The 26,204-nt window shown below is 33.9% G+C and overlaps 5 protein-coding genes across 16 annotated transcripts; 1 reads left to right on the top strand and 4 right to left on the bottom strand.

The window, feature by feature from the left end:
- Positions 1-1,279: 1,279 nt before the first annotated feature.
- Cypl (peptidyl-prolyl cis-trans isomerase-like 1 Cypl) lies at positions 1,280-2,560 on the bottom strand. Its single transcript, XM_011638344.3, has 5 exons — positions 2,349-2,560; positions 2,036-2,169; positions 1,840-1,929; positions 1,647-1,754; positions 1,280-1,556 (listed from the first exon to the last, which is right to left on the bottom strand). Exons 1-5 carry the CDS (start codon positions 2,417-2,419, stop codon positions 1,441-1,443), a joined length of 519 nt encoding a protein of 172 aa, XP_011636646.2. The 5' UTR covers positions 2,420-2,560; the 3' UTR covers positions 1,280-1,440.
- A 46-nt stretch (positions 2,561-2,606) lies between these two features.
- alpha-Man-Ib (alpha-Mannosidase class I b) lies at positions 2,607-6,309 on the top strand. Its single transcript, XM_011638345.2, has 11 exons — positions 2,607-2,907; positions 3,023-3,193; positions 3,264-3,417; positions 3,510-3,695; positions 3,774-3,922; positions 4,008-4,196; positions 4,266-4,453; positions 4,533-4,659; positions 4,720-4,884; positions 4,991-5,140; positions 5,205-6,309. The coding sequence occupies exons 1-11, from the start codon at positions 2,809-2,811 to the stop codon at positions 5,421-5,423; spliced, it is 1,797 nt and encodes a 598-aa protein (XP_011636647.2). The 5' UTR covers positions 2,607-2,808; the 3' UTR covers positions 5,424-6,309.
- A 375-nt stretch (positions 6,310-6,684) lies between these two features.
- Positions 6,685-16,301, bottom strand: LOC105426909 (uncharacterized). Of its 12 annotated transcripts, none has more exons than XM_089072133.1 (4): positions 10,421-10,627; positions 9,198-9,274; positions 8,262-8,543; positions 6,724-7,760 (listed from the first exon to the last, which is right to left on the bottom strand). In XM_089072133.1, the coding sequence occupies exons 3-4, from the start codon at positions 8,339-8,341 to the stop codon at positions 7,412-7,414; spliced, it is 429 nt and encodes a 142-aa protein (XP_088928259.1). In that variant the 5' UTR covers positions 8,342-8,543; positions 9,198-9,274; positions 10,421-10,627; the 3' UTR covers positions 6,724-7,411. The 12 variants fall into 12 exon arrangements, with proteins under 12 accessions (XP_011636639.1, XP_011636640.2, XP_088928254.1 ...); XM_089072132.1 differs by having other exon boundaries at positions 9,198-9,309; XM_025218211.2 differs by having other exon boundaries at positions 9,198-9,417.
- A 1,446-nt stretch (positions 16,302-17,747) lies between these two features.
- Positions 17,748-21,528, bottom strand: LOC105426923 (juvenile hormone epoxide hydrolase 1). The gene is made up of 8 exons (XM_025218220.2): positions 21,379-21,528; positions 21,094-21,202; positions 20,031-20,223; positions 19,347-19,588; positions 19,078-19,193; positions 18,787-18,989; positions 18,271-18,505; positions 17,748-18,166 (listed from the first exon to the last, which is right to left on the bottom strand). The coding sequence occupies exons 1-8, from the start codon at positions 21,435-21,437 to the stop codon at positions 17,902-17,904; spliced, it is 1,422 nt and encodes a 473-aa protein (XP_025074005.2). The 5' UTR covers positions 21,438-21,528; the 3' UTR covers positions 17,748-17,901.
- A 236-nt stretch (positions 21,529-21,764) lies between these two features.
- On the bottom strand, positions 21,765-25,147 carry LOC105426908 (juvenile hormone epoxide hydrolase 1-like). Its single transcript, XM_025218219.2, has 6 exons — positions 24,833-25,147; positions 24,541-24,709; positions 23,877-24,225; positions 23,593-23,756; positions 23,209-23,443; positions 21,765-23,133 (listed from the first exon to the last, which is right to left on the bottom strand). Exons 1-6 carry the CDS (start codon positions 25,013-25,015, stop codon positions 22,911-22,913), a joined length of 1,323 nt encoding a protein of 440 aa, XP_025074004.2. The 5' UTR covers positions 25,016-25,147; the 3' UTR covers positions 21,765-22,910.
- Between the last annotated feature and the right edge of the window lie 1,057 nt (positions 25,148-26,204).

The following is a 26,204-nucleotide window of genomic DNA, read 5'->3' on the forward strand; positions in this document are numbered from 1 at the left end:
AGTTCAGTTCGGGAGATGATCACGATGGGTGGTATCTCCGCGATATATCGCAAATTCGGAGTCAACTCCGCGATGTTTCGCCAAAACATTACGAGCTTTTATCTCGTCTCAAAACAATTGACTCTCCTGATCGTGATCGAGGACGCCAGAATGAAGCGTCGCGACGCTTGATTTTTCAATGCGTCGATCGCGATTGCCATAACCGCCATTAATCGTCATTAGACGCCATTAATGCCGTTAGCTGCTCTCATCTTCGATTGCACCTCCTAGTTTCAAGTAGGTTTCTTAGCGAAACTACTTCACAATTAAATAATCGCGAAATCGAAACGGAACTAGAAGATGCAATCGAAGAACAGCTAGTGGCGGTTAATGGCAGTTAATGGCGTCTAGTAGCGTCTAACGGCGATTATGGTGATTGCGATCGACGCATCGACGAATCAAGCGCCGCGATGCTTCATTTCGGCATCTTCGAGTTGTACGAAGTGGGTTCTTAGCGAAGCCACTTCGCATCCGAGGCGCTTTCAAATCGCCGCGAGTAGATTTCACGCGCGTGCAGCCGATCGGAAGAGGTGCCGAGTGAAGTACGCCGAAATATGTAGTAAATACATATCGCGATTATTCGCGCCATCTTATAATTGTGATATTCCGATCGTGGCCAGTCGCGGACGGTTGCAGCTCCGATTTGAATCATTCGAGTTACTCCGATTTGGATTTCACGTGCGAAAATCGATATTGCGGATATCGAGTGAAGTGTGTTGCATAGTGTAAAATGTATTGCATGATAAGCAATAAAATATAGTGTAGTGTTTAGTGCATTTATATGTGTTGAATGATTTGCCCAATTGGATACTTCGCTGGAATTTTCCCTTTGTCAAGACGGAACAAGTGATAGAGGTAAACGATTACATCCGACGCCGACCACGTTGATTTTACCGATAGGATTTGGTTGGCATCGATGCAGTGAGTGTTTCTTGCTGTATTAATGACGAAGTCATTCCTCCAGATGGTGCCACTATAATCTTAACCGCGTTCGAAATTGAGAAAAAGAAAAGAAAAGAGAAAGAAAAAGAAAAGAGAAAATATGAACGGTGTAAAAAATTCAGCTAAAAAGTATAGGCTTATGTCAAATAAATTTGTTGCACTTGACTATTTATGCTGTTTTATTACCAATAAAAAGAAATTGATTTTTCGGGTCACGAAAAATACACACCAAACTGGAGTAGTGGCACATTTTCGTAGATTGCAAGTTACAAATAAAAATTTCTACTTTCTTCTCAGATTATCATGATTAAATGATATTTTTTTATTACAATCATAATATATAATTTACATAGACATAAAGACATTTATTTTTAATGTTTCGATGCGTTATTTTTAAATTCTTGTTTCAAAATTTGAGAAATTGAGATTTTTACATCTTGTAAAATTTTGTCAGGGAAATCACGCGTTTTTCACGGAACCTTTCACAATTTTAACATCGTCTACCGGTCGATCATTTTTATCCGTCTCAACTAGACCAATTCTTTTCACTATTGTCATACCAGAATGGACTCTACCTGTTAAATAAAGAAAACATGAAATATAAAAATATAAAAACAGTTGCATAAATAGGTACAGCTAACGTTTGCTATAGAATAATTGCTTACCAAATATAGTGTGTTTCCCATCAAGCCACTGGGTAGGCGCAAGTGTTATAAAGAACTGTGAACCATTTGTATCTGGTCCAGAATTTGCCATTGATAATATCCCAGCACCTAAACACATTTTAACATCATAGTTATTTAATTAAAATAACTTCATTACAATAATATTATTGTTAAAGCATTAAAACAGAATTACCTGTATGTTTCAAATCGTCATGTATTTCATCATCAAAACATTCACCATAGATGGACATCCCACCTTTTCCTGTCCCAGTAGGATCACCACCTGAAACATAAAATTTAAAATAAGATACTCTGTATTGATGTGTGAGTTTTATTCTTTAAAATTTTCACATTGCTTTTATAATATATTTTGCCTTTTAATGTATTACCTTGAATCATAAAGTCACGGATGACCCTGTGAAACTTGGTACCATTGTAATATCCACGTCGTGTCAGCTCGGCAAAGTTTCTACATGTAATAGGAGCATGTTTCCAATATAACTCGAGGGTTACCTCACCCATCCTAAAGATTAGAAATCGATTAGCAATATGTAAGGATCTATACAGCGCAAACTTTGCAACTATACTGCGGCGACATTGCTGCAATGTTACAATATTGGAGTAATGTTGTTGCGATATAGCTGTAAAATTTGTGCTGTATGAGGAGTAACTTTTCAGTTAAAAACAATGTGATGCACTTACGTAGTCTCAAAGACGACGAAAGGTGGCTGCCAGTGTTTATCCGGCACGCCGGATATGTTTGCGAGGCACATTGTGGTCTGTATTTTAAATCCTTTTATTAACTCCTTAAAAAACGAACTATCAGGCGATTGCTTCTGTCTTACTACAACTTTTCGTGTACAAAGCGGTAATCACATGCGGCATCAATGTCAAGGATCTGTGAGTATATATTCCCACACAACGACACGAAGCACGACACACGAGCACATGAACGCCATCTGCTTCGTGCAGGGTACACGTTAACAAAGCAATAATAATATGAATTAAACAAAAATGTAAAAAGGCATTGGATATATCGTGCAAATCGTATAAATGAAGACCATCGTATGTTGGGCTGACCCGTCGCATTGTCGTACTTTAAGTGTTCTGGCAACACTACAAATTTCCACACGTGCCGGAACAAGTTAACCTGCGTGAAAATATGTTCTCCCCAAGAGACTCGGGTAAATCAGATTACATTAGTTTAAATATTCACGAAGGTACATCGTTTGCCCGGGGCACTTCGCGCAGTTTGTGGAGAGTACGTATGATTTTTGAATGAAAAATATTATATATACATTGTTAATTTGCGTCCATACGACTGATTGGAATCACTGTATAGTTATCTCTCATTCGGCCGCTCATCTTTCTTTCAGCAATGGAACCAACTGTCCAGGTTACAAAGAAATATCCTGTACTTTGCAATAATCACAGTTGTACTTGTAATATTTTATCTCCTGCCTAGCGAAGCCAAAGCTGGTACCTCTGACAATGAGGTAGATTATAGTAATGTAGAAGTTGTACAAGAAACTGCCAAGAATGAAAAGGTACATAATATCTTAAAGATCAGATCTTGAATCTGAATATGAAAATACCAAATTTCCTTTTACTTCGCAGGCAGTAGATGAAGTTGTTGTAGATAATGATGAACAGGGTGCTGCACCTGGTGAAGTAATCGAGGAGCCTGAGTTTCAGCCAGAAATTAATCAAGTTGATGATGATCAAATTGGAGAACCACCACAGCCAAAGCCAAACATCTTGAGATTTAATGGTAGATTATAATTCACGATGCAATTAATTATGACAAATATAATTAGATTAGATTGGATAATAGGCATAAGCTGTAATGCTTCGGGCTTTTAGGTCCACAAAACAATAGGCAAGAAGCTGTTGTAGCTGCATTTAAACATTCCTGGAGTGGGTATAAAAAATATGCATGGGGTCATGATAACGTCAAACCAATATCAAAGAGATATCACGAATGGTTTGGTTTAGGCCTCACTATAGTTGATTCATTGGATACTATATATATAATGGGATTATATGATGGTGTGTACATGAATTTAAAATATAATATTCATTAATAGAAAGAAAAAAATCAAAAAAAATTTTCATATAATCTTTTAGAATATTCAAAAGCGAGAAAATGGGTAGAAGATAATTTAGTGTTTACAATGAATAGAGATGTTAATTTATTTGAAGTTACAATTAGAGTGTTAGGTGGTTTGTTAGCAGCGTATCATCTCTCGGGTGATATACTCTTCTTAAATAAAGCTGTAAGTAATTCGAGTCTCGAAATAATGTCAGTTTAACGATTAACTATGAATTAATTTACTAATTTATTTGCAATATATTTGCAAGATGGATTTAGGTGATCGTATGATGCCAGCGTTTTCTACCAGGTCGGGCGTTCCGTACTCTGACGTGAATCTAGGTACTAGAAGTGCACATAGCCCCAAATGGGGACCAGATAGTAGTACGAGTGAAGTTACTTCCATTCAATTAGAATTTCGTGATCTTAGTCGTAGTACAGGGCAACTTAAGTTCGAGGTAATTTTACGAAGCGGAGCGATCTTTTAAACAGTTTTGTAGTGACTATCTAACATGTGATCTTTTCAGACTGCGGCGGCGAAAGTATCCGAACATGTACATAAGTTAGAAAAATACGATGGTTTAGTTCCAATTTTTATTAACGCTAACACCGGACAGTTTCGGGAGTACGCTACTATTACGTTAGGAGCTCGTGGCGATAGTTACTATGAATACTTATTAAAACAGTGGTTACAAACTGGAAAAACCATAGACTAGTTAGTATATTTCATTACAGATTCTGTAATCATACAGAATAAGTGTCTTTAACAATCTCTGTATTGTTGATATTTTTAGCCTACGCGACGATTACTTGTTAGGCATTGCTGGTACGCAGAAGCATCTCGTTAAATACACAGCGGTCAATAAATATCTATTCATCGCTGAATTGGTCGGCGCCAACAAAGAAATTAGACCGAAGATGGTAAACAGCTCGAGTACAAAATAGTGTAAAAATCGTATATTGTGCATATTTGTATTGTAGGATCATCTCACATGCTACTTAGGAGGTACTTTAGCGTTAGGCGTGCATCACGGATTACCGTCTGAGCACAATGTTCTTGCGGAAGAACTTGTTAAGACTTGTTATCAAACGTATGCAATCCAGCCAACGTTCCTCGCACCTGAGATTACTTATTTTAATATACAAGTAAGTTCGATCAATCTATCCGGATAAAAGATAGAAAGGGTAATCGCGACTCTATCGCTGGCAGTAAAATCGTCGAAGAACTAATTATCGCTTTGTGACTCTGTAGAAAATGGAGGGTGAAACACAAATGGATATGTATGTAAAAACAAACGACGCTCATAATTTACTTAGGCCCGAATTAATCGAGAGTCTATTTTACATGTGGTACTTTACGGGGAATAAAACGTATCAAGACTGGGGTTGGCAGATCTTTCAGGTGAGTGTTATTTTCCTCTTAGAGTTTTATCGTTTCGTCTCTAATGTAAAACGCGTGTTGGCAGGCTTTCGAAAATTATACCAAAGTCGAAGGTGGCTATACGAGCATCGGTAACGTCCGGAATATTCAACACACCCGTCAGCAGGATATGACGGAAAGTTTCTGGTTTGCCGAAACGTTAAAATATTTGTACTTGTTATTTGATGACACTAGGCAATTGATAGATTTGAATAGGTGGGTATTCAATTCAGAGGGCCATCCGTTACCAATATACGAATCGTAACGTAATAGAAACAAAATCGAGTGACACAAAGTGAATCCTCATGCTTATTTTAAAATTGTTCCCGACTATCTATCAAGTTTTTTAAGTGAAATTGTCTTAAACTGTCCCGTTTCCTCCATTATAATTCTTTTCTAAAAGAAATTATTAATTTATGAAGTAAACAAAACGGTCAATTTCCTCTTTTCTCAAATCATCAAAATCAAATTTTTATCTTATCGAATTCTCTATTCTAAAAAATTTCTCTTTACTATCTATTTTTATTATATTATATACTATTTTTATTAGAAATAACTGTTTCTAATAGACTATTTTTATTTGAAATGAAAATGTTTTTTCATTTGTTTCCTGACATTGAAATTCTTACATAATCACATAACAATTGCAAATAAAAAAACAAAGCAAAAGAATTTTTAGTTTAGAAATGTAGAATGGCTGACTTAGAATAGAGAAAAAATAGAATGGAGAAAATTGACTAAAGAGCACTTGCAGTTTAAATTATTTATCATTGGCGAAATACAATTTCAAATAATAAATAAATATGCAACATTAGCTGCGCCTACCAAAATATCAGACTTGCCTAAAATGTCAAATCAATAATAGATGCTATTAGTGTTTTAGATTTTCAATTGAGAATATGTAACTGTTGACTTTTTCTTATTAATAATAAGTTTAGCAAGAATCTTAGCACTTACTGTACTTACCTATGTTTTTTGAAATTTCAGTTTCACAATTGTGTGTAACTAAATTTATAAGACATGTATCCATGATACATTTAAAAATTTAATATTTATAATTTAATATTGCCTTCACGTTAAATTTCTACGTAATATTATCAAACTAATCTAGTCCTCATCTATGAATAAATTTGAATAAATTACACGCTATACTTGCAGTCTCCGATTATTATAAAAATATAAATACTTATATAAGATTTATATTTATATAAATATTTATATGAAATATTTGGAAATATCTTCGCGATTTTTAATGCCATTTAAACTGCGCGGCGATGATTAAATCGTAATTTCGATGAGATTATAACATTTGAAATATAGGATATATATATATATATATATATATATATAAGCGACACAATATTTTTTAGAGACTTTGCGAATTGTCTTGACGATGGAGACGAATAAATTAAACAAATACGCGAAAATTCGATTTAAGCAATTCGATTTAATCATCAGTTGCGTTGTAGAAATATTACTTCTATACTATTTCTAATTATCAATGCAGTAAAGAAAAAAAAAAAAACTTGTTCTCGGGTTATTCTTCGTTTATAATAAATGCATCCTTATACCAATATGGAAAATTTGATATTATTAAATTTCATTTCCAAATAGAAGATTTATACTCCTATATAATTACAGATCCTTGTTTTTAACTCGCAAATTTACAGAATTATAAACAGATATAAATGTCTGATATAGACGATTGTCGCGGTTAATACTGTCGATTGCGCATCATTGACATTAAACATTAATGTCAGATTGTTAGGAAGACATGCTAATGGTATAGAAATTAACTTGTTCTATAACATATTGCGAGGGAATGACTTATGGACTAATAATTGACTTTTACGATGTCTGTCGACACGATTTTTTACCAGGTAATGGCAGTGAACATTCGCAAGTACAACTTCCTTTGCCGCGAAGTATACTCTAGAAATATAAATTGATTGGTACGCAAATGCCTATCGATCACTTTAAATCGTACAATATGTGCTCGATGAAATATACAATATCAAAATTATTGTGTACATATTATTACGAACATCACACGCTCATTCGTACACATTCACAAAATTTGTCTACTATTGTACTTCACGTTATCACAAAGTATCTTAACGCGCAATATTTAATGCAATGTCAGATCCTAAATTTTGCGTTGAAGAGAGGCGCCTCGAGATCGCGAAAAACGATCCGAGCAGTCGGGAGACGCTGCTTCTTCGGCATTTATCTAGCTAAGGACGTTGAATGATCTCAAACTATTGTGCAGTCGCAACATTGTTGTGTATAATAAATGCAGTTGATCAGACATTCGTCGTCTGGTTCGTTGGTCGATTTCTTCGCGTTAAAGTCGAGACCATTCTTCTCGATTTTCGCTTCCGACTCCGGCACAGGTAACGTCGTTTGCACAATCGGCACAGCTTCCTCTATCACATCGGTATCGGCCTTCGCGAGTGGTTTCACTTCGGATTTCAATGGTTGCGAAGTTGTTAGAGAAGTCGTGTTGATCTTGCCTAATCTCGCGTGGTCCACCATATCGAGATTCGTTGCAGATATCGATGCCTGCGCCGGGGATGACGAGTCGGTAGAGGACATCATCACGCTGAAACAAACGAAATATATCTTTATATTTTTAGTCCGTTCCACTTTGCTAAGAGCTGAGGAAAAGTAAGTTTTTAGAATTAAGAAAAATTAGTTAGACTGTAGAAATTAATTTACTTTCAGAATTCGGAGAATGAATTCGCGATTAATTTACTTTATGTAATTCTGGAAAAATTAGACCACTGTTTGCGCCTAAGTTTTCGATTTCCAGACAATCATTAGAAACTTTTATCCATTTCTATCAATATAAATTAATTTTAATCTCTTAATTAATTTAACTTATCTTTTTTTTTAATTTTAGAAATTAGTAAAAAATTAAACATAAATTAAAACACAAATTAAATCAGGATTAAGATTAATTTATATTGATAGAAATAATTATTAGTTTGACTTATAGAGGATGTTTCGTTCGAATAAATCTTCGTAGATTCGCAAGACTGTAGACAAACGAGGAAAGGATTCACTTCCGGATAGTACGGAATCCTTCGGGAAGAGAACCTACCACTTAGTCTTTTTGCAAGGGTGCGCTCGAGTCCTTTCCTCCGGGGTTAGAGTGGCATAAAATGACACTTGTTTCAACATATTTCGTAATTTCTTTGTTATACAAAATGTCTGTAATTTTATCGGAGCACTTATTCGTCTTTGATTGAAACACTATACTGCTATCACATTCCTACGCAGTCGGTATGATGTAACTGTTATCTAGTCCATCTAATCTAATCACCTTTGATATTCTCACTGATCTTAAATATACAAAGCAACTGCCGAAGGAACTGATTTCTCTCTGTAAAATATCATGAGCTATCAATATCATATGTTTTCATCTTCATGTCTAAGTACACACACACGTGTTTTTGTGTAAACACCGAAATCTTCCATCATAAAAGACTTATTACAGATAGATTACGATTACACATATAATCTGTGTCACATCTGGTACTCACTCGCGCCGATTACATCTCAATTGATCAAACCTCAAGCATGTGGAGGATATTAGCTGACTGAATACCGTTGGCATTCTGTCGGCTAATAGGAGCTAATGAACATCAACTAGATCAACGTTGCACATGTCATATCGTCGATGAAAATTCGATTAAAAAATAATTACTCTCGAAAATAGCTTGAATCCCTTCTTCCCGGAAAAAAAAAAATAAATAAAGCCTAAAGCTAGTTTAAAAATATTTAATTTTGCGAGATAAATGTACAAAAATTCATTAAAAATTATGATTATGATTTTTCTTAGCGATTTCATATAAAAAAATGTAAGATTACGACTCATTTAAATGGCTTTTTATTAAGATACAATTATCAATTACTTTTCAACAAAAAAAAAATCAATTATTCGAAACAATTTTTTCAACGTAGATGTATGAAGTATAACCGATAAAATTGTCATTGATAGAAAATATTCGAGAAAATAATAAATTCCATATAGTACCGTAAAACTAAGGTTTAGGTATGTCACATTAGGGAGTCCTTGTTCCCTTCCTAGCAATTGTGTTCGCCTAGGTCAAGCTTTGAAAGAAAAGTGCAGCTGTTATACGACGCAGCTGAAATATTTCGTTCCAATATATAAAAACTATTTTTGCAAAGTCAATGCGTAGCCTTCGTTTCTTCATGCGTAGATGACAATAGAATTACGCGCAGACGTAATTTTTCTACTCGGTGATTGATGGAACAAAGATGAAAGAGAAAATCATGATTTCTTCGTATAAAATTCTTCTAAATTGCAATTATGTGCATTCTTGAATCAATTAGATAATATAATATACGGAACAATTAAAAAATAAATTAACGTTGAAAATTATATAATAATTAAAAATAATATAAATTATTTTTAAAAGTAGCTGAAAAAAGTATTACGTGATTATTTCAATATCTCGACGTTTAATGTACATTAAAGTTAAGTAAAACATTTTCACGCTGAATAAATTTTAATTTCTATTTTTGAATAATCATTTGAAGCATCAAAGTTCAGTATTGATAATCAATAACCAATAATGATAGCATAATTTCATAAAAATTTCTGATACGATCTTTCGTTCTTTTGTTTTATTAATATACGAATTTACTGTTTTTGAAGAAAAAAACTTATGAGCAGAGTCAAGGCGATAATCAGTAGTGTGTGACGCGCATACAATTACAGCTCCGTTGACAAAAACGCGTGAATTAAATTAAAAGACTGGTAATTAAGCCTCGACGTAGAAACGAATGGAATTTTCGAGGAATAAAATGCGATTGCAGTAAAAATGCTTTTGGAATATATGTATGTAACTTATCGAATTGATATGTTATACTATGCGTGCAGCAAATTCATGGCGAAATACAAACAGCTATCATGATAATCAATGCCGCAATACAATATTACACAAGCGTAATTTTCTGTTATTTTTAACAACGAGCTCCAAGTTCGTCAACAAGCTAGCTCCACTTAATCTTGCCTATTGGCATCAAAAATTTACTTTTGCTCCCAACTTGCAATTTATTTTCTAATTATTAGCAATTAGAAAGATATACAATATATAATAATGATATATAACAAATAATAAAATATTAATAATTAAAATATCAATGACAAAAATTAATCGGCTCGTAAGATAACTGAATTAATAAAGAACGAGGAATAAGAGAATGATTAATGATGATGGCGTGATTTCATACGTGTTTCAAACATGTGATGTTACAAATCATTATTTTCCGTTTACTAAGCACGTAAGATATCTCTGGCGATTTTTATATCACTTGCCCACAAACGATCGAGACTGAAGCATTAGACTGAATAGATGTAAAAGTTTGAATCGAAATGCTGACTGTGCGAAACGTGTACCGGTACCGTAATCATGCACCGTCAACGGTCGTCGTGAAACTGTCGGGCCTGAGCCCTGAGAACGTTATCCCACCCTTGGATGAGCTTACACGTGTTACACGTGTCAGTGCCGTATCAGGCATTCCTGGAGATTCCACGCGTGAAATAAAATATATAGATAAAATTAACGGAAGTTAATTCCACAATATATAATTGTTTAATTTCAAGATTAAGAGCCAGTTAAAAAATGTTTCTCAAGTAACTGGCATTTTGTATTTGTTGATAAGCGGTATTTGGGGGGTTGATAATTTGTATTTAATAGTCACAAAAAGAATAATAATTATGTTAGTATATTAGAATTATTATTATATTAGAATATAATATAAAAAAGAGGTAAAATTATTACAAAATAGGAACAAATATTATAAACCAACTGTTAATATCAAGGGTATAATTAAAAGAATTAATGTTATGTATTCTTATATGAAAAATAGACTTTATATAAAAAAATTATTACAATTAAAAAGGAAATACTTAATTTATTTCTATAGTCATCTATTTCTTATAGATCATTACGTTGTATTTTGCAAATTATATTCGATAAATGCACGAAAAAAATGGTCATTGGTGAGAAAGTAGGCTACCCGGTTCCCACTAATAGAGTTTCGAAATCAATGAATCCGACCATACTAGATCACATTTACGATTCCTCTCATGAAGTATTTACAAATACCAACCTTTGTACGGTATTGATCGAAGCACGGAATTCAAAGAAAGTTATCATAGTATTGTGTCGATCTAATTGATTCTTGTTCAAAGCTATTTATCTTATCGTCTATTTACGTACTAAAAATTATCTTAATGCTTCTGATATAATAAAAATAAAAAATTTCCGACCTTTAATCTTTACTCAATAATTTAACATTTACATTACTATCGCAGTGTAAATAGCATAAAATATACATCTAAATTTTTAATTAGGCATTGCAAATACGTGATTAACATAAATTGAAAAAGGTTACAAAGACCAGATTATTAGAGCGATCAGTCAAAATTTCCGTAACCGTAAACGGAAAGTAAAAAAGAGCCTTCGCAAATTAATAATAAATAAAATGAACAGACTAATAATTTGAACAAACGAAATGACGAGGCGGATAAATTTGGTGGATAGTATCCGGGTTTTGTGCCGGTGCATGCCATACCGCACACATCGCTCCTGCGAGAAAGAATTCAACCGGACGAACACGTGATAGGATTACAGGATGGGCGAAGGACGGGTTAACCTACAACGCGTTCACCGAACATTCTTTTCCTTTTCAACTTACTCGTAGCTTCCATGCTGCCACAACGGATTTTTCAGGCGCATCGTTCCCGCTGATTCAGAAAGCAGACTGTTCGCGGTAACCCGAGCGTTTCTGCAAACGAGCGGAGCGGTTCACCGGCTTGATGCCGGTTGGTACGGTCGCGAGCGTCGCGATCGATGACGGATAGGATCGAAACTGCATGGAAAGCATCTCGGACGATCTCTCGTCGCCGTGCTGCTCACGCAGGAGATGCCTGTGCGCACATCACGCACACACACACACACGCGCGCGCGCGCGCGTTCGCCACACGCGTGGCACGCGGGACAAGGGACGAGGAGTTGCCGCGTGAATTGAAATTCATCGAAACGGACGTGGGCGTTTCTCTTTGAGAATCGCGGACGTAAAAACGGAAAAAAAAAAAAAAAAAAAAAAACGGTACCCGCGACGCGAGACAATGGAAACGCGACGGGCGACGCCGGACTAACTTTTATTTTCCGCATCGCGGAAGATCGGAGTCGCGCCGAGACAAATAAGCGGAATAATAGGGCTCGACTCCAGGAGCTCCGGATTTTGCGAGAACGAAAAGGCGAGAGGTAGCGACGAGAGTTGGCGACGCGCGCCATGTCGTGTAACGAACTAGGAGAACTCGATGAAAACGGAAACTTGGACTTACGTAAAGAGGTTAGCCTCGTTCTTTTTCTTTTTCCCCGAGTGCATCCAATTGCGAATGTGATGCTTCTTGGTGTTGGACCCCTTCCTCGGCTTGCCATGACCGCGCGACTTACCGTGACCGAACATATCTTGACGCCAAATCGTCGCCGAAGCACGATCGAAAAATCACCCGTGGCCCGTGATCGTATCGCGTTACGCACTTAACAAACATTCGTCTCTTTAATTTCACGCTTCGTTAACGCATGTCGAGTATTCAGCTCCGTCATCGGGCGATGATGCATAATTGGCCGCGATTGTATTTCCGTAAGATCGGAAAGCCGCTTTGGAAAACTGCACAGATTTATCGACGACAGGCGGCGGCAACCACTGACTAAAAACAGAGAAGGATTCAGCTTTGTGTGCCACGATACGGGAATAACTGTATTGCGTGCAATACGTATGTGAATGTGCGTAACGTAATTCAGCATGACGTGGACGGTGAATAGGATACGAGCGATGATGTTCGTACGGATTTAACGTGTTGGATCTTCACCGTTCGTGTGTTAATTAACTTCGCGAAAGCCTAACGAGAGGTCGTGCGTTATCGTTACAGTAAGTAAATTACGGTAAATAAATTAAATTATTCCGAAAGAAACGTCACTGGCATCTTTAACTGATTTTTTTTTATTGACAATGTGTACACAAATCAGAAAAATTTATTACGCTGCTCGTAGTACTTGTAGTATCTTTTAGCGATAGCATTCTATTAATGGTAAGTAGCGTATAAGTAGTGTACTGTTTAATTATCCGTTTGCATTACCATTCGAGTAACATCCTTGATCCCGTAATCGCGTAACGAGCAAAGATTTAATTAATTCTTCACGTTCAGTCAGAAATATTTGTTTTGGAGGCAGTTTTAGTAAAACGTAATACGTGAATGATATATACTATTCATAAAACATTTCGAAAGAATATTGAATATATGGTGTTTTTCGATGTGTGTGTAAAGCTATAAATGTAGATATCGATTTCGACAGAGCATATTTTAACGTACAAATTAAGCGAAGGGCCCTTTCGTCACTCAGCGAGCATTTCTATTTTTGGATAACAGAGAAATAAAATAAACTTCGCGACAGCGATAAGTCATGTCGAGAAATAAATTTGTTTTCAAACAAATGTATAATGTTCTGATTAGGTTTCTGTGTCTTTACATTTTAAAAAAAAAAGCTTTGCATGTATAATTATAGTCACGGTCAAGGCGAGCTGGTCGCTTTATATGGAGTCGTTGGATAAAATCTGTTTTGCAACGGTTTTACTCCCGCTAAGAATTAAATCTTTTCACATAAACATCTTGATATACACAACGAAACGCCAAATACTCGACACTGATTGCGTTAAACGAGCGTAAAACCACGATTTACGAGTATCGCAATGAAAAATGCGAGCTAGACAAAATGGATATGCTAAAAGCAAACTTACATAAAGAAATCTTTTTCCTCGTCCTTATCCCAGAAAACGTGATGTTTCCCATCATCTCCCATCACGGTCTTTTTACTATGATATTCGTACGATTCGACTTCTTATACTTATCCAAAAACATCCGTATCTTTTTAAAGCCAAAGCTATCAAAAATCGTGATGCACTGCAGTTTCATTTGCAACTATGTTAGCAAATAGGCATTCGTCTAAGTTTAAGTCCAGCTTTGTTGACATGTAGCGAGCATTTAACCCCGCCATGATATAGACCTTCCGCAAACTTAATTAGCTCGGAAATCGCGTGGGAATTACATGGAAATCGGGCAGATTAGAGAATCAATGACAAAGATACACGTAACATATCGAATACGCTGCGGTGTAACATTTAATGGCAAATAATTGCGATTCAAGTCAGGACTGCGATTATCCTTCGGCTGATTTCGCGCCGGGATTCCTCTGTTTCCTTTCCTTTCTCACTGCCGAATATCAAATAAAGTGTTTGCGCTTCGCCGAAAGGTACCTTACGCTTCTTTCTCGTCGACTCACGTCTCGCGCCTCCTTTTTGAGACGCGCATGTAAACGTGGTCGATATGAAACCGGTTCTCAAGCAAGCGAGAGAAGCGTGCGAGGATAAAAAAATTGGAACTCCCGTGCCAACGTCTCTCCCGAGAAGAATATATCCCATACAAATTATAATAGCCGCTATTTATTAGCGGTTCACGTTTGCGTGCAGAAATTCCCGGCTTTCAGCCGTGGAATCACCACGTCGCCGTTTAAACGCGCGATTCTGACAACCACGTTCGTTAATCTGCCTTTTAACGTGAGCTAAACTAATTCCTCGTGTGTGTCACTTTGACACGTGTGAAATGGATTTATTCGCGCCGCGCATAAGCGTTAGTTTCTCGGAAAAATCGCGCGTTCGGTTGTCGAGTTAGCACGTGTCGAGTTACGCAAAGTGGTCATTTCGGAGACACGTAACACCACACTGAACGACCGAGGATGAGATATCGCTTGTACAAAAGGAGGGACAAGATATTTTTTAATGTAAGGTGTGTGTGCCGCGACGTTGCACGACGCCGGCCCATGTGCGAATCGGTACCACGAATGTCAAACAGACCGTAACAGAGAACTTTTGCATGCGCATTGTCTCCGTTAGACCTTTAGAATCGAGGTGAAGTTTGTGTCTCGCGGACGCTCGCTAAAATTCATACATTCTATTCACTTCAAAAAGAGCGACTTGGTAAAAAAAAAAAAACGTTTTTTTTTCTTTTTTTTTATTTATTTTTATTCTAATTTTTATTTCAACCATATTCACACGGATCTCAAATTATTCTCCCCTTCTTTTATCATTTTAATTTGCGAGAATCGTCGATCTGACGAAAAATACGAACAGGATTAATCAACGATACATTTCTGATCGGCTTTGTCTTCAGTCTGTCATTAACGAGACATGTGCGCGATAAAAGAAACATCGTACAGTTGGTTGTTTTCTTTCTTACACCTCGGTTCATTAGAGGGTTAATTCTTGATATTTATGCCCTTCATCCAATTCATTTGTCGCGTTTCCTTGACAAACGACAGCGCGGACTATAATGAGACGATTCGAGCAATGTGTACCAGGGAAGCAGCAGCACACGACGTAACCTCGCGACGTAACGAACGCGTAACATCACGCACGTTTGATACACGCGCATACACACGCACATCCGTTTCACCCGCGAAACGCACGCGCGTACATCGCGCACTCACCTGAGCTCGTGCTTGGACGTGCCTGGGGTTTCCTGCGTGTAAATATCCGCGTAGACGATCGTAGTCGTCGGGTCTCCTTCTGCTCCCATCCTCCCGCCTGTCATATCACCGGAACAAAATGATTACACCGCGCCGGCGTCTTGCACTTTGTGCCGTCACGTGGTCGACGCGATTCCCTCTTGTTTCAAGCTGATCTTCGTCCCACGCTGCCGGCTGGAATTTGTCGCCGCGCACGGCCCACACGCGGTAAGCCGAGTGCTCCTCGCTGACAAAGAAACCGCACGATACCCCGCGAAGGACACCGTAACGCCACTCCGTCAATGCGATCGAGGACGATTTCGATCGGGGGGGAAAAAAAAAAAAATCTCCGCTCACCTCGCACAGTGATATCAGTGATATCGACGCCTCTACGACGCCGTCGACTACGATTTACGATTACGTAATAATCAACGTTGCTGACCAACAGTAAACCGCTACGCGACCAGAGAGACCAAAGAAGCTTTTGCCGCGCACGACTAAGTCCTCGCCACAATCATCGCACATCGACAATCTGCGAACAACTGACGACTTTCGTCGACGGTCTGTGCCTTATGCCTTGGTCGGCCAGAGTCCCTTCTAAAACTATCTATAAACAACACCCTCCCTTTCTGCTCCCTTCTTTTTTTTTTTTTTTCCATATGTTTGCTGTGTGTTATCGATAGACTAACAACGGCCAGATAGTTTTCAGAGCCACTGATGAAACACGTTTCAAATTTTTCGAAAGAAACGTCTATTTCAATTTTTGGAATTGCAGGTATCGCTTAGAAAATGTGGAATTTCAGGAAATTTTAATGCTTTCATCACCTTTATATCGATGAATCAGTTCTATGGCCATCCTATTAGTTGAAATTGTTTACTTTCTTCTGATTTAGAAAATGATAGAAAATCAATTAATTAATTTTAATATTTATTATAATTATTACAATATTTATTCATAATATTTATTAAATAAATAAAGTAAATAATTAAATAATATTATAAATTATAATATTATTTTAAATATTTTAAATATTTATTTTGATATTAAAATTATTATATTTATTTATTTATTCGATTATAAGCACATGCAAGAATATTTTTTATGTTTACGTTATGTTATGTTTTTTTATATCAACGATGGCAACGTGAAAATTCAGCGTAAATTTAACATATTTGGAATATATTTGGCTCGGTATAAAACATATCGTCCCAATCTATAATATTGAAAAGTAAACCAGATCGTAGTCCAGATCCCTACGAACATCACATAACATACCTAATGCACAATTCATTTTCGTCACACACGTTTTCGTATCAGGCATCACGTTGGGGCTCCGAGAGGGTCTGTCGCAGTCCCTTCTATAAAGTTCTTATGGGGTCCTTTGTTGCTTGCCGCCTACCGAGAGGCGTCCGGTTGCCTGTGAATGGATCGGAAAGCCTCAATTTCCAAGAGTCACGATACGAAGGAACGGATGTTTAAAGAGGATTACTCTTTTCAAAAGATTTAATTTTTATAAAAGATTCAATATTTTCTATTATTTCTGTGAAATATCGGCGTGAAGGTAAATAAGATTAAATTATAAGTTTTTTTTTTATCATGCATATTTATCTTCTATTATCATTGTTTTGCGTCACGCCAGATATAGAAATGTCAGAACGGATATTGATAAAGTATTTAATCGCATATACATTTGCGTAATCATCATTCAGCCAGCAGGTTGGAATCGTCAACACTTACCATAGAACAAAAAGACAATGCGACAATAAAATACATACTATTTTATGTATTATATATATTAAATATATTAAATATACAAAGATAAAAGTTTTTATTTAATTAAAATATACTTTTAAAGTCGAAATAAATGAGAAAGATATTATATGATTAAAGAAAAGAATTATGTGTTTTAGAAATTTTTGAAGCGATTAATAATTCTAAAGATAGAAGTTTTAAGTTATAGTTGTAGAGAAAAGAGAAAACAAAATATTAGAAAAATACCCATTTATTCAAAAAATTTCCATATTATACAAAAATGAAAAAAGTTTATAACAACGTTTTTATGAGCGATCAACGCCTGTGTTTGTTGCTCTGCATATCGAGCTCTTAATTAACAATAATAGATTAACATTTTTTTTTTTTCAAATTTTCGTAGGTTCTTTTATTTTCTTCTCGTTCGGCATATCTTTATTATTAATTTTCTTCCTGTTTTCTTCAACTGTGGCTACAAACGTGAAAATGTCGTCCGCTAAGAGAGCCGGTTCTTCAAATGCAGCGAAATGACCTCCGCGTGGTAAGTGATTATATTGTATCATATTAGTGTATCTCTCACGAAGGAGGCTCTGTGGTTGATAAGCCAGTTCATGAGGAAATGCCGCACACCCTACCGGCACCTCAACGGGTAATCTAAAAATTGAATGCATGTTATCGGAAATAAAACAGGAAATAAAATTGCTTTTTTGCCGAAAATTATTATGAAAATAGAATTGCAATTAAAAGAAAAACTGTACTCGTCAATCCTGCTCGCCATATGAGCCTTCGTAAACTGCTCAGCATAAAGTCGTACACTCGTAGTTAACGAATTGGTAACCCAGTATAACATAAGATTATCTAAAAGTTCGTCCAGAGTGTATTTCTCAAGGAGACCGCCATCAGGTCGAAATTTGTATTCTGGATTCGTCCATGTACTAAACTTTTCTAAAATATATGCTGCTAATCCCACTGGCGAGGCCGCTACAGTAGTGCCTTTAAAAATAATTTCCTATTATTTTTAAATCTTTATTGAAGAATTAAAAATTCTTCAATAAATTTATTTTAAATTTCACTCATCAGTACTACATAAAAATTCAATATTACATGGAAATAATATCAACATTTATATAATTGTTATAATTTATATAATTGTGACTTTGCCGTAATAAAAAATTAAATCTGATATCTCTAATGACTTAAGTCTCTAATAAAAAATTAGAGACATATCTATTAAAAACTTTTTCTATAAAAAGTTTCTCTATAGAATCAAGTACCTATAGTGTCCGGCTTGCTAGCCTGTATATGCATATATCCAGTTTCCTCGAGAAGTCGACTATAGTGTTCTCCCAAAGGGTACATTCTATTAGAATATTCGCTCTCGACTACAAGCGATGGGATATATGAACCGAGGAATGTCCAAAATATGTTGGATTTGGTCATGCTAGTCATACACATGTTACTATGAGTACCAAGAATACTGAAAAACAAACACGATTTTTAGACTTTGTTCTCTTATACATTTATATTGAGTTTGAATTGTTGTGCAAGCATTATTAGTCACATACTTGTCCGGGAAGAGACTAGACAAATGCGAGACAATAGCGGCGCCCCAGTCTCCGCCCTGCGTGTAAAACTTGTTAAAACCGAGACGTAACATAAGATTTTTGAATATAACAGCCATCTGAAAATAAGAAATACAAAATTAATATGTCGTAAGAATGAATATTTATGAATATTTGTTTTATTTTTTTGTTTCTTTTTTTTGTACTATTTTGGGTTGGCATTAACATTACGTTATTTAACAAAATTATTAGATATTTTTTATCAAGTTTACTTGTGGTGTGGCCAATCCTGGTCGTACAGCTGCTTGCGAGAATCCATATCCCGGAAGCGAAGGTGCGATCACCTCAAACACGAAGTCTTTGTCCGGACGCGGTGTTGTTAACATGGGAATAATTTTTTGGAATTCTACTACAGATCCTGGCCAACCGTGTAACATCAACAATGGAAGAATCTTTATATTTTTCCGTTCTGGTGGAATGTAAGGTTTCACGCGATAAAAATGTATGTCCAGACCTGTAAACATTAACTTTGATTTGTTAATTAGCTTTAAAAATAACATTTTATTATTAGCATACATATATTTTCAATAACACTCGATTATCTTTATACGGAATCAATCGATCATTATTTGTAACAAAAATAATGAAATTATGTTTTGTCTGATTCAGCTGAAGAGTTTTTAACGCCTTACAAAACCGACTTTCGTTTCGGGAAAATATTCTAACGGGACCTTTAGGAGTTAGGCCGTAATTAGTTCTGGGTAATCTGGGTCGACATTTATTATTTCTCGCTAATGACAGAAGGAAAACAATAAAAATCAAGAAAAGAGAAAAATAAAACCACTTAACCGGTCGTGGTACCGGTATTTGTTTCTGGAACAAATCTTCCAAAGTATCACAAAACATTCACGTAATACACTTTTAAATGACTGAACGACAACATAAAGATTTATTACCTTGTATATTAGTCATGTATTGGGGATACTTGTTGAGCAGTGCTTCCCGTTCAGTCCAATTATACTTTGTGGCCCAGTAATCAAGAACATCTTTCAAGTACGTTGTACTAATGCCATAAGTCCATGCAGTATCCTCCAATGGTGCCACGAATTCTCGTCTCTTGGTGAGCCGTTCTTTTAGGTCGTCGATTATCTTACACACAAAAAATTGTATTTTAGATAAAAATCGTTACGCTTTCTTTCAGTTTTTATGTAAAAGATTCATTAACGATTCATTTTCTTTCAAATTATTAATAAAATCAAATTCTTCTTCTTCCCTTTTGAATAATTTACTTTGCTGTATTTTTATTTTTTTTTTTTTTAATTTTAACATTAGAATATTTTAGAGTTTTGTTCTAAGATATTTAATATACAGAGGATATTTAATAAATTCTTCTAGAAAATTTTAATTATTTAACATGCAACTAAAAATAACATAAAGATATAATTAAAATATTGACGTACAAATTTATTTTAAACTTTGACAACTTTTATATTTTTTATCTTCTTTCATATATCAGAATTATTCAATTATTTATTGTTTTTCAAACACGCGAATATAACATATATATTTATGCAAGTCATTTATGCAAAATCTAATACTTCAGTCAGATTTTGTTATCTGTGATGATTGATGATAAGTGTTTCTCCTTTAGCCATGTTCAATCATGTAATAGGTTGATGATGTAATTCGTAGACATATTTCTGACAATAAAAAGAATGAAAAAGGATTTCCTGTATCATTTGATAACATGATAACACTGTAGCAAATAATATAGTATCGCGATTATATGAGATAGAAAACGCGATACTATATTATTTGCTACAGTAAATAGACAAAATAAACCGTCATAAATATCTATTATGCAACCAACTATAAAAATAGTTTTTATTAAACGATTCAGATAACTTTTTGTTTACAATGTCTTATATAACGAATCGATGAATGTGCAGACTGCAGCCTTGAAAACGTACAACTTATAGCTCATTAAGCAAACAAAATTTTTTTCCTCCTGCAACTTACCGACTTCGTTACTTTAATAACGTAGGGTCGTACTTCCTTGGAGGCTCCCTTATTTTTTTCCGGCCCCCAGAATGTCTCAGGTAAGTCCGGTACGTCTATGGGACCAGTACTGCGCATGAATTAAAATGCCATTAAGTCTCTCTCGATCGAGTTATTTTAACCGTCACTTATTTATAATTCCGAGATTAAAGAGAGATAAAGCAAAATTCACAGAATTACTGGTTGCAACAGTCTTTTCTCTGTAGAATTTTTGACAAAGTGCGCACTCCGCAATGTCTGACTTACCGAAGTAAAATAGCTATGCCACAGGCAAAAAGGAAGATCACAGTCGTCGTCTTCCACATTGTGCATCCGTCTCGTGCGACGTAGAACGTACGACTAACGCTAGGCGTTACAACAGGCCAGTCGTTGTCGGCAGATGGAAGGGGGAGTCTTCTTATGTACTCCAACATAACTTATTTACTTCAATTATCTCTTCAGATATTATGTCTCTGACATCGGTAGATAAGTTAGTTGTTCAAAGTTCTTATCTTTTTTTATATACAAATTGTTTTTCCATCCATCGTTATCCGTAATGCAGTTTTGAATCTTTTTCAACCGTTCCTTGAGACTTCAAGAATATTAAGAGATTATTTCAAAGAGTGCCTCTCTAAAAAGTCTTTTTTTACCTATTTTTTTTTTGTTGTTTGCTACTATTGTAATTTATTATTATACTTGATGAGTCATGAGTTTTAAAAATAAATGTGATTTATATATATATTATTATATGTTTATTTGAAATTATTTTTTAATACAAGAATATTATTAATATTTAATTATGTTATCCCATGTCTTCATTGAATGTAAACCATGTTTATATAGTTTTTAAATTCTGTGTTTGCATATAAAAAGATGAATGCGATGATAATAAAAATGCAATCTCGCTTCGATTAAATTTAATTCTTTTTATTTATATAAATTTTTACTTTACAAAAATTATCTTGTTATATCTTTGTTTAGTTTTAATTTATACTTAAATAAAATATATTACGTTCTAAACGAGAAAATAATAACCTATTATTATAGCTACATATTTAATAAGAATATTATATTTCTTAATGATGTTCTTAATTTTGAAACAATATGATATCTATGATAAATAAATTTTACTTCTATTGCGATATTTTAAAAAAATCTTTATTATTATATACAAATATTACAATATTACCATATTACGATAAAATAATATAAAATTAATAAATAAAATAAAATAATACACAATGTATAACGTAATATAAAATATAAAAAATAAAAGCAAAATGAATAGATGCAATGATAGGAGCAAAATGTTATAAAAAATATGCAGTATTCTTTTTCTTTGTACTGTAATAATAATTAAAAGCTTTTGTACATGTAATACATATATATATAAAATATATATAAAATATATATAATATATATATATATGTATTACATATGAAAATTAGATATTTGTGTAATATATAAGTTACATTACATGTATATATATGTATATACATATACATATACATATATACATATACATATATACATACACATGTATATACATATACATATATACATATACATATATACATACATATGTAAACATTTATATATATAAATAATATACATGCATATAATTATATATAATTGTACATTAAATGTTTAATTATACTGTTTCATATACATATGTTTAAATATTATCTATATACATAATCATTTTATATTACGTTTCTACACTATTTTTTAAAATTTATGTGTCATTTCATCAGAATATAATTATTTTAAACATCATATTAAGAGATTTAGATATATTGTTACATGCTTTCATTACCACAATTATTCCATTTTTTCATATCGTTAATATTACTCCAAATGTTATCGGCAAAGTATGCTGGTTCCTCAAATGCTGGAAAATGAACGTCTTGTGTTGCATAAGTAGTACGTAAAAGATTTGTGTATTGTTTTTTCAATGCTGTTGGAGAATTAGATAATGCGCTACAAAATTGCGCAAAAGCAGAGGGAACTTTTATTTGTGTTCTGCAAAGAAAATGTCACTTAGTGTTCATATTTTACTGTTAAATATAGGAACAATTTGTGACGATGATTACATACGAATCTATAATTTGTTCACAGAATTCAATTTTCTGTTCGGTGAACTGTTCAGCATATACTTTCATGGCTGTTGTTATGCTCTCCGATGTCCAATAAATCATTAAATTATCGATCAACTCGTCATAAGAATATTTTTTTAGGAAATCATAATTAATGTTGGTCTGATTAGTGCCAATCAAAAATTTTTCGACAATGTATACAGCCAAAGCAGCAGGTGAATCGTTTAAACCTATTCCTGAAATACACAATGACGATTTAACTTTCTATCTCACGAGCATATTTATAACGTATATCTTAATCTTTTGAATTTTTAATGGGCTATAAATACTTGTTTGTTTTTGTACAAATATGTAATATACATATACATGAACACACAACACTCACCAAATGTCTCGGGATTCACGGCTTGTGTTTGAAAATATTTTGTATTCGCTAGAATTTTGTTTGACGATATTATTTGTTTATTAATTTCCGCCAAAGACAAAGAAGAAAAAATATTTTCCGCTTTGTCTGTTAACACACATGCGCTAGAATGTATACCCAACACGCTGAAATTTGAATAAAATACATATAATATGTTTTTTAATTCTAATTTAACATTTAGAATTTATAGATTTATATATATATATATATATATATCGCTAATAATCTTTAGAAAATAAACTTACTGTTCTGGAAATACAGCCGACATAATATTATTAATAAAAATACCCCAATCGTTTCCTTGAACGTAAAACTTATCGTGTCCAAGTCTTAGCATAAGGTTTTTAAGGATCGTGCTCATGTGCACACACGAGAAACCAGGTTTCGTGGGTACACTAGAGAAACCGAATCCAGGTAAGGAAGGCGCTACTATTTCAAATACAAAGTCATATTCTGATCTCGGAGTAGTCAATAATGGTATAATCTTATAAAATTCCACTACGGAGCTGGGCCATCCGTGTAAAATCAATAACGGTAAAATTTGTTTATTCCCCGGACAAGTTGGCTTTACATGGACAAAATGGACATTTAAACCTACGTTAAATGCAAACATACAAAGTTAATAATTTATCACGATTGTTATAATGATTATTATTCATTTTTAAATCTTGATTTTTCTACTTTCTTTTCTGGATATATTTCTGTTGGAAACGCAGAATATTATCTATTATTGTTTCAATAAAGTTTTTTTTAATTTATCAAATAGCTAACAAATATAAGTGATTTTCGTATTAACTAGTAGAAGTTAAGAATAGATTGGAAATAGCAAATCAAGAAAAATTTTGTAAGTAAAATCATTTATCATACAGCTATTAAAATTATTTATTATATTTTTTAATAATTATTTACCTTGGATGTTGGTTATGAAGTGCAGATACTTATTTATATATAATTCACGCTTTTGAAAATTATAATTATTTGCCCAGTAATCTAAAAATTCGCGCATGATATTATTAATGCAATATGAATAACGACATTCCCTGCTATTCTTTAATCGATTTTTTAAATCATTTACGACCTAAAAATAATTTATCTCTTCGTTAAGAAATTATTAATTCAGATTTTTTTTTTTGAATAAATTAGATTTTAGATTAGATTTTAAGTTGTTCCAGTAAGTTGATTCTAGTTATTATTAAATTACCTCTTTAGAGAAAGTGATTTTGCATGCTTTAACATCTTTGCTGACATTCTTCGTGGTCCACTGTCTTTCCGATACTTTCGCTATTTTAACCGTCTTAGATAAGTACTTCGATATGATGATAAGTACAGAAGAGAAAAAAAGAATAATCCCGGATAGTATACCGATAGTACTGGTACGAACCATATTTCCAATTAATTCTTTTAAAATTTAGTCGTCTTGCTGTTAAATTAATATGAAACGCTTGCTTGATTTGCTTGGTATCTTCGTATTGAGTTTACTTCGCATCGACTGCGCACACACTGTGACTTATTGAATACGTTTTCTGGGATATATCATTATTTATAAACAGAACCTAGCGGACAAGGAATAACAGATCCGTTACTATTATTTATTATTTTAAATAGTCATCAAATGAAAATAAAACGAGATATTGCCGACCGAAGATATTTGTAATAAAGAAATTTATATGTATTAACGTGTAAATATAAAAATTTATATATATATATATATATATATATATATATATATATATATATTAATTTTGTATACATAATTTGACATAACTGATTCGTTAAAGACAAACATAAATGTAATTGAAAAGATTAAAATAGTAGAAAGTAATATTAAAGATATTTTAAATAACAAGAGAACAGTGAGATTTTTTTATTTTAATTAAGAAAATTAAATTAAATTATCACATCTTTTATGGGAATTAATTATTTTCTCGTTGATGAATATTTTGTCAGCATACAGGTTGTAGTGTTAAGTAATACAAAGTCGTTATGCTATCATTCGTTCGTGACGTTATGCATCTGGAAAGATACTAATTTTTTCATAAACGTTCAATACAATTGTTTTCTTTTTTTAGACGCGATCGGGTCTTACTAAATAAATAGTGCGTACTGAGATTACAATTACCTATTAGAAGTATTTATTAGAGCAAATGTATCGCGCGATTAACTCGTCAGAAACAAAAATTAAAATAATAGAGGACAGAATTGCTGCTAACATGTTGCTATAGAAGATAATCATTTCCCGTTAGTTCTACGTTCTACGACTTGAATACTTCTCGCGTCGCAGTTTAAAATTTTCATTTTCCAATTCAATCTAATTTGCTAATTTAATCTAATTTGCTCATTACCTTTGAACTAAAGATCCAAAGTAATGTACAGATGTACTAATGTATTGATGATTTAAATAACGGAAATTGCAATATCTTGAATTCATTAATAGCATGCGCATTAATAGCGGCATCCGTAATATATCAAGCATGCAATATTAAATTTTATATTCGGAATTTTCTTTTCGAATACTTTGTTTTTTTGGTCATTAGCTTGATTTCATTAATTGCGTTATATTGGGCAGTATTAAA

Source organism: Pogonomyrmex barbatus, unplaced genomic scaffold, assembly GCF_055798465.1.
Source record: "Pogonomyrmex barbatus isolate J1 unplaced genomic scaffold, ASM5579846v1 scaffold13, whole genome shotgun sequence".
NCBI lineage: Eukaryota > Metazoa > Arthropoda > Insecta > Hymenoptera > Formicidae > Pogonomyrmex > Pogonomyrmex barbatus.